Genomic DNA, 10,349 nt, shown 5'->3' on the forward strand with positions numbered 1-10,349 from the left:
CAGCCGAAAGAAGAGGAACCTCATTCTGAAAAAAAAAAAAAGCATCTGATTTCCTTAGAGCATTTTGGAGAGAAAACAAAAGAAAAAAGGAAGAAAACAGAGAGAGTACAGAGGAGGAAGAGGACCACGGGCAGACGCACTAAGGGGGACTTGAGCTCACCAACTCATCTCTCTCTCTAATCTTTCCCTCTCATTTTGTATTAATTTCCAACTAGTTTTTCTGCTCAAACTCTATGGAACTTCTATTTTCTGGTTATGTGTTTGTAATTTCAGTTATGAACTAAGTTTTTAAGAGATTTGGGTGGTTATGAACCCTATGTATGAATTAATATTTTGAATGCAAGGTTAGAGTAATTATATCATTGTTCAATTAAATGTGCTGGAATGTTGATTGAATGCTATGTACTGGCCATATTTAACATTTATTAAGCTGGATCTAACTTGGAAAAGTAAAACCCAGCTGAACCCATTTAATTGATGCAAGAACTTGCTTAGTTTTAGGTAATTTTGAGTAGTGGAATAGGAATATATTTGCTGCCTTGTATAACTGGAGATTTGGTGTTTGTTGGATTGTTTATAACCTGATTTAATGCAGGAATGTTTTGAGGGGGTTATAGATAATATACTGTAAGTTTTGGGAAAAACTTGCTGGGCATTTATGAAATCTGTTAACTCTGATATAATTGCTGAACCATTGCTATAACAACTGGAACGAAACAGAGGGGAATTAACCACCTAGATCCATTTTCTCACATCTGAAATCTACACAGTATTACTTCATTTGGTCTCTAATTTTTAGTTTAATTAAATTTGATTATTTACATTTAATTCAAGAATTAATCACTCAATTGTTCTCTTGAATTGGTTACTTCATTTTAAATTGTTTTTAGTTGATATTGCATTTATTTAGTTTAAAAGTCCCTGTGGAGACGAACTTTGATACTTTATCACTGTATTACTTGTTTGTGACTGTGTATACTTGCGCATATTTTAATCGTTAGAATTTTCACAACAAGTTTTTGGCGCCATTGCTGGGGATTTTAAAATTAAATTATGTTTTATCAACTATTTGACAATTTATTTTGGTTGGTTTTAACCTTGTTGGTTCGGGTTGTGCAATCTCAGGTACCTACAGTGTATGAACCAGCAAGAGGACAGTGAACTTGCTCCTATTGACCCCGAGATCGAACGTACTTTCAGAAAAAGGAGAAAGGCTCAAAAGGCTAACAGCCGAGGCACTATGGCTGAGCATGTTGATGAAGAGGGGGATGGCCAGCAAGTTACTAACCCCATTGTTTTGGCAGGTGACAGAGCTAGAGCAATACGGGAATACGCTTCCCCTATGTTTAATGAGCTAAATCCAGGCATTGTGAGGCCAGAAATACAAGCAGCTCAATTCGAGCTCAAGCCAGTGATGTTTCAAATGCTCCAAACTGTGGGGCAGTTCAGCGGGATGCCAACGGAGGATCCTCATCTCCACCTCCGTTCATTCTTGGAGGTGAGCGATTCCTTTAAGCTTCAAGGAGTGAGTGAAGAAGCATTAAGGTTGAAGCTATTTCCATTCTCGTTAAGAGACCGAGCTAGATCATGGCTCAACACTTTGCCTCCTGATTCCGTCACAAATTGGAATGATCTTGCTGAAAAGTTTCTGCGCAAATATTTCCCTCCCACCAGAAATGCAAAATTTCGAAGTGAAATCATGTCATTCCAGCAGCTTGAAGATGAATCAACCAGTGATGCGTGGGAGAGATTTAAGGAGCTTTTGCGGAAGTGTCCACGCCACGGTATCCCACATTGTATACAAATGGAGACATTCTACAACGGTCTCAATGCAGCCTCTCGAATGGTCTTGGACGCTTCATCCAATGGAGCCATTCTTTCCAAGCCTTACAACGAAGCATTTGAAATTTTGGAAAGGATTGCAAGTAACAACTATCAATGGTCAAACACTAGATCTCCTACAAGTAGAAAGGTGGCGGGAGTTCTTGAAGTAGATGCATTAACAGCTTTGACAGCCCAAATGGCCTCTATGACTAATACTCTAAAAAATATGAGCTTGGGGAACAACATTCAGCCAGCTGCTGCCATTCAAAGTGGAGACATTTCCTGTGTATATTGTGGAGATGGGCACATGTTTGACAATTTCCCTTCTAACCCAGCAGCAGTTTGTTATGTGGGAAACCAGAATTTTAACCGAAACAGTGGCCCATACTCAAATTCGTATAACCCAGCTTGGAGGCAGCATCCGAATCTGTCTTGGGGGGGTCAAGGAGCAAGTTCCAGCAGCGTACCAGCACAAGGGAAGCAAGCTTATCCACCAGATTTTTCTCAGCATCCACGGGCTCCACAACCGCAACACCCTCAAGGCTCCCAATCTAATTCCTTGGAGAGTTTAATGAGGGATTATATGGCCAAGAATGATGCAATGATACAAAGTCAGGCAGCATCTCTTCGAAACCTTGAAATGCAGCTGGGGCAATTGGCCAATGAATTAAAAAAATAGGCCGCAAGGTTCTTTACCTAGTGACACGGAGAATCCAAGGAGGGATGGGAAGGAACATTGCAAGGCTATCAATCTAAGGAATGGAAAAATTCTGGAAAATTATAAGGAGAAAATAAAGGGCAGTGGGGAGCCCACTTCAATCCAAACCGAAGGAGAATCGAGTAACAAAACTGCCCAGGAAGTTACTGAAACTGGCCCAGTTGCTACAGCAATCTGTTTCAGTAAATTATGGACCTAAACCGGCCCTTCCATTTCCTCAGAGATTTCGGAAACAGCAATAGGATGGTCAATTCAGGAAGTTTCTAGATGTGTTGAAACAGTTGCATATTAACATCCCCTTGGTCGAAGCACTGGAGCAAATGCCAAATTATGTTAAGTTCTTAAAGGATATCTTGACGAAGAAAAGGAGATTGGGGGAGTTTGAGACTGTAGCTCTTACAGAGGGTTGCAGTGCTATGTTGAAAAGTAAGATCCCTCCTAAGTTGAAAGACCCTAGCAGTTTTATGATTCCGTGTTCTATTGGAGGTCGGGATGTTGGAAGAGCATTATGTGATTTGGGCACGAGCATTAACCTCATGCCAATGTCTATCTTTAAGAACCTGGGTATTGGTGAAGCACGGCCTACGACTGTTACATTGCAGCTTGCCGATAGATCCATGGCTCATCCCGAGGGCAAAATAGAGGATGTTCTAGTACAAGTTGATAAGTTTATTTTTCCGGCCGACTTTATCATCCTAGACTATGAAGCGGATAGAGAAGTGCCCATTATATTGGGTCGGCCATTCCTTGCTACGGGGCGTACTCTCATTGATGTGCAGAATGGGGAACTTACTATGCGAGTTAATGACCAGCAAGTCACTTTTAGTGTGTTCAAAGCAATGAAGTTTCCTGATGAAGTTGAAGAGTGTTCAAAAATTGATGTGACTGACACTCTAGTAGCTGAAAGACTAAACAAAAGTGTGGAAAAAGCTGCAATGGGTACTCAGATTTTTGAAGATTTTGAGGATTCTAGTAGTGAGGAAGAGCAGATAATTACTTGGGTTGATTCTTATAAACCAGCGAACAAATTCAACAAAATTTTTGAGGCTTTGAATCTGCCAGAAAAGCACTTCTAGCCACCAAAACCGTCTGTTGAAGAGCCACCCCAGCTAGAGTTAAAGCCGCTGCCCAGCCACTTGAAGTATGTGTACTTGGGTGAAAATGACACACTGCCTGTAATAATTTCTTCCTGTCTGGAGCCTATTGCTGAAGAGTCATTGCTGAAGTTACTAAAACAGCACAAGAGGGCTATTGGATGGACAATGGCCGATATTCAAGGAATTAGTCCAGCGTTGTGTATGCACAAGATATTACTGGAATCTGATTGTACTCACTCTGTAGAACAGCAAAGGAGATTGAATTCTGTGATGAAGGATGTGGTTAGAAAAGAGGTCATCAAGTGGCTTGATTATGGCATAATTTACCCGATTTCCGATAGCTCTTGGGTTAATCCCGTCCAATGTGTTCCTAAGAAGGGAGGTGTCACGGTGGTAACAAATGACCGTAATGAACTTATTCCTACTCGCACAATTACTGGGTGGCGTGTCTGCATGGATTATAAAAAATTGAATAAAGCCACAAGAAAGGACCATTTCCCTTTTCCTTTCATTGACCAAATGTTGGATCGCTTGGCAGGTAAGGAGTTTTTCTGTTTTCTTGACGGTTATTCTGGGTATAATCAGATATCTATAGCACCAGAAGACCAAGAGAAAACTACGTTCACCTGCCCATACGGAACATTTTCTTTTAGGAGGATGCCCTTCGGGTTATGTAACGCGCCAGCCACATTTCAGAGGTGCATGATGGCCATTTTCTCGGATATGGCAGAGAATATTTTGGAAATTTTCATGGACGATTTTTCTGTTTATGGGAACTCGTTTGAAGGCTGTTTGGAGAACTTAGAGAAGGTGTTAAAAACATGTGAAGAAACCCATTTAGTGCTGAACTGGGAAAAATGCCATTTCATGGTACAAGTGGGCATTGTATTGGGTCACAAGGTGTCTAGAAAGGGGATAGAAGTTGACAAAGCCAAGCTGGAAGTTATTGAGAAATTGTCAACCCCTACCACAGTTAAAGGCATAAGAAGTTTCCTTGGACATGCTGGTTTTTACAGACGCTTTATTAAAGACTTTTCTAAGGTGTCTAAACCATTGTGTAGCTTGCTGGAGCAAAACAGGCCATTTGAGTTTACTGCTGAGTGTAAAGAGGCATTTTTAAGATTGAAGACAGCTCTTATTACAGCCCCAGTGATTGTAGCACCTGACTGGTCGTTACCCTTTGAACTCATGTGTGACGCCAGCGACTTCGCCATTGGAGTTGTTCTTGGGCAGCGGACAAACAAGATCTTTCACTCTATTTATTATGCAAGCAAAATGCTGGTTGATGCCCAAATTAACTACACTACTACTGAAAAGGAGCTACTGGCTGTAGTTTTTGCCTTTGAAAAATTCAGATCATATCTTGTGGGGACCAAAGTCATTGTGTATACTGACCATTCTGCAATCAAGTATTTGATAGCCAAGAAGGACTCTAAACCGAGGCTAATACGTTGGGTTTTGTTGCTGCAAGAGTTCGATTTGGAAATCCGAGACAGAAAAGGGACAGAAAATCAAGTGGCGGACCACTTATCAAGGCTGGAAACTAACACTCACAGCAGAAATTTAGAGGCAGAATTACAAATTCAAGACTCATTTCCTGATGAACAGCTGCTGGTTGTGGAGCAAGAACAGGTACCATGGTATGCGGATGTTGTAAACTTTTTAGTTGGGGGTGTACATCCACCTGACTTCAACAAACAGCAACTGAAAAAGTTTCTTCATGACATCAAATTTTATTATTGGGATGAACCGTACCTTTACAAGCAGTGCCCCGACCAGATAATGAGGCGTTGTGTGCCTGAAAATGAAGTGTCCAGCATCTTAGAGCACTGCCATTCAGCCCCATATGGTGGCCATTTTGGTGGACAGCGGACAGCAGCGAAAGTATTCCAATCCGGTTATTATTGGCCATCCATTTTTAAAGACGCTCATGAGTTCGCTAAGAAGTGTGACCGCTGTCAGCGTGTAGGCAACATTTCAGCAAGGAATGAGATGTCGTTGAACTGTATTTTGGAGGTGGAACTATTTGACGTCTGGGGAATCGATTTCATGGGGCCATTCCCACAGTCCTTTGGGAACTTATACATTCTGGTGGCTGTTGACTACGTGTCGAAATGGGTAGAAGCAGTGGCTAGCCCCACAAATGATGCTAAGGTAGTGATGAAGTTTCTGCATAAGCATGTGTTTACAAGGTTTGGGACTCCAAGGGCTTTGATCAGTGATGAGGGAACCCACTTTGTAAACAAAATATTGGCTGCCTTGCTAGCCAAATACAGCGTCCAACACAAGATAGCCACAGCCTATCACCCCCAGACTAACAGGCAGGCAGAAATTTCGAATAGAGAGATAAAGGGGATCCTAGAAAAGGTGGTGAACCCAAGCCGCAAGGACTGGTCACAGCGGCTAGATGATGCGCTTTGGGCATACAGGACAGCTTTTAAGACTCCTCTAGGCATGTCACCTTATCGCTTAGTCTTCGGGAAGGCGTGTCATCTTCCTGTGGAATTAGAACATAAGGCATTTTGGGCATTGAAGAAGTTAAATTTGGATCTTGTAGTTGCTGGAGAAGCAAGAAAATTGCAGCTGAATGAACTAGACGAGATGCGGCTGTTTGCCTACGAAAATGCCAAGCTGTATAAAGAGAAAACAAAGAAGTGGCATGATCAAAGAATTAAGGAGCGGGTGCTTGAGAAGAACCAGAAGGTCTTGTTGTTTAATTCCAGGTTGAAACTGTTTCCTGGCAAGCTAAAATCCCGTTGGTCGGGTCCCTTCACAGTGACTGAAGTCTACCCTTTTGGAGCTGTTTTAGTTCGAGAAGATCAGTCCGGGAGGGAGTTCAAAGTTAACGGGCAAAGGCTGAAGTACTACTGGGGTGGGGAGGTCGACAGAGAAAAGACCTCCATCAGTTTGAAGGATGCTTGAAGGAGAAATACCATGGGTTGCCCTGCATTTCTTGTGTCACACTTGGGCAACCCATGAGTGAAAGAGATAGTTGTAAATAAATAATGTATGTAACTAAGTTTGGGGTGTATTACCCCTTGAAAAAAAAATAGCATAAAGAAGCAGGTCAGCCAGGAGTTGGTACAACTGGGTCTAGGCTGAGCATAGAAATCTAGGTAGAGGAACTAAGTTTGGGGTGGAGAGTTGCTGCCCAGTTGTTATAGCAACCAGTCAGCAACACTGGGCAGCAAGCATTTCGGCTGGGTCCAACAAGAAATTGACGTTGTTTTTGTATCGGGGTTTTACAAAAGGTCAAATGGTCTGAGAAAAAAATAAAATAGGACAGCACGTGCTGAAAAAGAAAAAAAAATTACTTGGGCAATCATTGGGCATGTTCCTTTTAGTCAGACCAATCATTTGGCCTTTAATTCTTTAATTGGCCTTTTGTGGACCCAGCAGGCCAGGCATATTCAAATGGAAAAGGGTCCTTTTATCCCTGATATTTTATTGGGCTTTATGAGTAAGTCAACTGGGCCCCCCATGTGTAGTCAAACCCATCCTTTTCCTCACCAACTCAGTCAGCCCGTCAACTTCACATTAGCCCACATATCTAAAACCCTACCCCACCTTTTCCACCATCATTTTCTTCTTCCCCTTCTCCAAGCCGCCGTAAGCCACCCGTTCGCCTCCTTCACACCCCATCATGAACCAGCGCCCCTGCCACTCTCTTCACCAGCCTCCACCTGAAACCGACAACAACCCAAGCCATTTCCCACTTCACCCGTGCCCCCATTTCACACAACTCACCCCGTTGAAGCCCAGCCCCCGTAGTGGAGACTCCCAAACCTCGTCCCCGCATTTCGCATTGAAGCCCGGCTCCAGCTGAAATTTCCTCTGCTCCGTCTCTCCTCGACCCAGCCCGAGCTACTGTCAGACCCAGCCCCTTGCCGAAGCTCCTCTCCTTAGCCCGAGTCCTCACCGTCCGCCTAGACCGAGTCCCACAATGCCGAGAATTAAGCAGGTGGCGCATAAGGTACGGAAACCTTTCCATGAAGTCAAGAAGTTTTATTGTAAAACGGCAGAGGCAAAGTACCACAATACCATGGCCACCAAGGATTTTTACATGGAGAGGGGATTGGTGACCGATGCAGCTGGGATTGATGAGCTGCCCGAGTGGGTGCGTGCCATGATTCGTGATAGGCACTGGGAGCATTTCTGTGTGCAACCCGAGCCTGCGGTGATGGAGATTGTCCGGGAATTTTATGCCAACTTTCTGTCTCATGAATGGCCAACCGAGATCATTGTACGGCAGGTCGTGGTCCCATTCTCTGCTGCAGTCATTAACAGTCTGTTTGAATTGGAAGCTGTTCAGTGCGATTTTACACCGAGAAAAGGGCAAGTGCCCGATGATGAATTAGAAGAAGTTATGGCCGTGGTAGCTAACCCCGACTCTGTTTGGGATGTGGATGACCAGGGAAATCTGCGCTTTCGAAGGACTGAGCTGGAGCATGATATGAAATTCTTATACTCATTTGTCCAAACAACTCTCTGCCCCACATCGCATGATTCCACCATGAATCGGGATCGTGCGTACATGCTCTTCTGCCTGCAGAGAGGACTACCTGTTGATGTTGGGACCGTATTGGCCCAAGAGATCTTTGACTATGCACATCGAGGCAAGGGGAAGTTGTTCTTACCTGCCACAGTCACTGCCCTTTGCCGAGACGATGGAGTTCCTGTTTGGCCCGAGGAGGGTTTGCTGCATCCAAAGGGGCCCGTAAGTTTTGGCCCTTCCCGAGCTCCCAAGGCCACTTGAGCCTCAGCCTCCACCTCTGCCTCCGCTTCTGCCTCGGCCAGTGATCCCCTCCTGGAGCGTTTTACTCAATTTGAATTGATGCAGCAACAAATGCATCAAAAACAAGAGGAGATGTGCGGCCGCATGCAAACATTCTGGAAATACGAGCAGCAACGAGATGGAATTATGGAGCGCACTTTCAAGAAGATGACTCCGCGAGTTGTTCCCCAGTTTTCTCAATTTCCACAACAGATTCTCGATCCCTAGACTGCACCATCAGCACCAAATCCGGATGTTCCTCAAGAGGACTCCGAGTGAAGGGGGTTCCCTTTCCTATTAACTATTTTTAGTTTCTGTTCTGTGTTATGTTGTTTTAGTTTTTATGTTCTGTTTAGGTCTGAATTCCTTTAGCAAATCCAAACTTTGGGCTATTTGCATCGTATTTGTGGCTTCATCAGAGGCGATCTCTATTCTGAGCGTAGGCAAACCTACCTCTGTTGGGACGGTTGCCTCAGTACCATAGACCATTGAATATGGGGATTCCCCTGTTGGAGACCTCTAGTGGTTTTGTATGCCCAAAGAACTTTCGACAGATCCTTCAACCATGCTGTTTTTTTATCTTCTAAGTCTTTCTTGATGTTGGCAAAGATAAATTTGTTTGTTGCCTTGGCTTGGTCGTTCCCCTATGGGTAGCTGACTGGGGAGAAATGCAACTTGATCTTTAAGTTGTAACATAACTCCTGCACTTCAGTATTTTGAAACGAAGTGTCGTTATCCACCACAATTTCTAATGGGATCATGAACTGGCATATTATGTGCTTCCATACGAATTTCATAGTATTTGCTTTCTTCATAGTGGCATACGCCTTTGCAACCACCCATTTAGTAAAATAGTCAGTTGCCAATAATACATACCCTTTCCCTCCCATGGCTCGGGGGAGTTCTCTTACTATATCCATTTCCCACTTAGCAAAGGGCCATGGGGCAATGATCGAGTGCAACTACTAGGCAAATTGGAGTATGAATGGAGCATTCCTTTGGAATTTATCACATTTCCTCGCATATACCTCTGCTTATGTCATCATGTAGGGTCAGTAATATCCTGTTGTAAGAACTTTGTGAGCGAAGCTTTTGCCACCTGTATGGTTACCGTAGACTCATTCGTGTATTTCTTCTAGTAACTTCCTTGCCTCGGTTGGCCTCAAGCATCGCAGGTAGGGCCCATGAAAAGATCTATAGTACGATTGCCTATTAATCATCTAATATCTGGTTACTCTGACTCGCATGTCCTACGCCTCTTCTTCGTCATCTAGGAGAATTCCCTCTTGTAAATATCGGATAATAGGGTTCATCCAACATTCTTCATCTACTTCTATTGTTGCGACGTCATCTCCCTCATGTTTGGTACTTATTGAAATATTGGATTGCCCCATGCATTCACCTATCGAGGCCTTCTTAGCCAACTCATCCGCTCTTAAATTTAACTCTCGGAGGACTTGAGCCAACTCAAACATCAAGAAATTCTTTTTTGGCTTTTCAACTTTGTCGAAATAAGTCTTCATATTCTCCCCTTTTACGTTGTAATTGTCATTGACTTAATCTGTTATCAGCATGGAGTCCGCTCTGACTTGTATCTTTGTTACTCCTAAGCCTTTTGCCAGCTCGAGCCTGTAGAACAGGGCATTGTATTATGCTTCATTGTTAGTTTTCGACGGTTCCAGTCTCAGAGCTTCCTCTATTTGCAGTCCCGATAGTGCTTCAAGTACCATGCCAATCCCTGATCCCAGTGCATTTGACGATTCGTCGATGCTCATTGTCCAAATCCAGTCTTGCTCCTATATTTTCATTTCTTCCAACTTTTTGGGTTCAAAATAGTTTATTTCTACAATGAAATCCGCTAGTACATGTCCTTTCCATGCCTTCTTGGGCATATACTTAATATCATTTGTGCCTAACTCGATTGCCACTTATTCAT

At 43.4% G+C, this 10,349-nt stretch overlaps 2 protein-coding genes across 2 annotated transcripts; both read left to right on the forward strand.

The window, feature by feature from the left end:
- Positions 1-1,138: 1,138 nt before the first annotated feature.
- Positions 1,139-2,503, forward strand: LOC133814963 (uncharacterized). Its single transcript, XM_062247863.1, has one exon. The coding sequence runs from the start codon at positions 1,139-1,141 to the stop codon at positions 2,501-2,503; it is 1,365 nt and encodes a 454-aa protein (XP_062103847.1).
- A 359-nt stretch (positions 2,504-2,862) lies between these two features.
- LOC133814964 (uncharacterized) lies at positions 2,863-3,618 on the forward strand. The gene has a single exon (XM_062247865.1). The coding sequence runs from the start codon at positions 2,863-2,865 to the stop codon at positions 3,616-3,618; it is 756 nt and encodes a 251-aa protein (XP_062103849.1).
- Positions 3,619-10,349: the final 6,731 nt, after the last annotated feature.

Source organism: Humulus lupulus, chromosome 2 (genome assembly GCF_963169125.1).
Source record: "Humulus lupulus chromosome 2, drHumLupu1.1, whole genome shotgun sequence".
Classification (NCBI taxonomy): domain Eukaryota; kingdom Viridiplantae; phylum Streptophyta; class Magnoliopsida; order Rosales; family Cannabaceae; genus Humulus; species Humulus lupulus.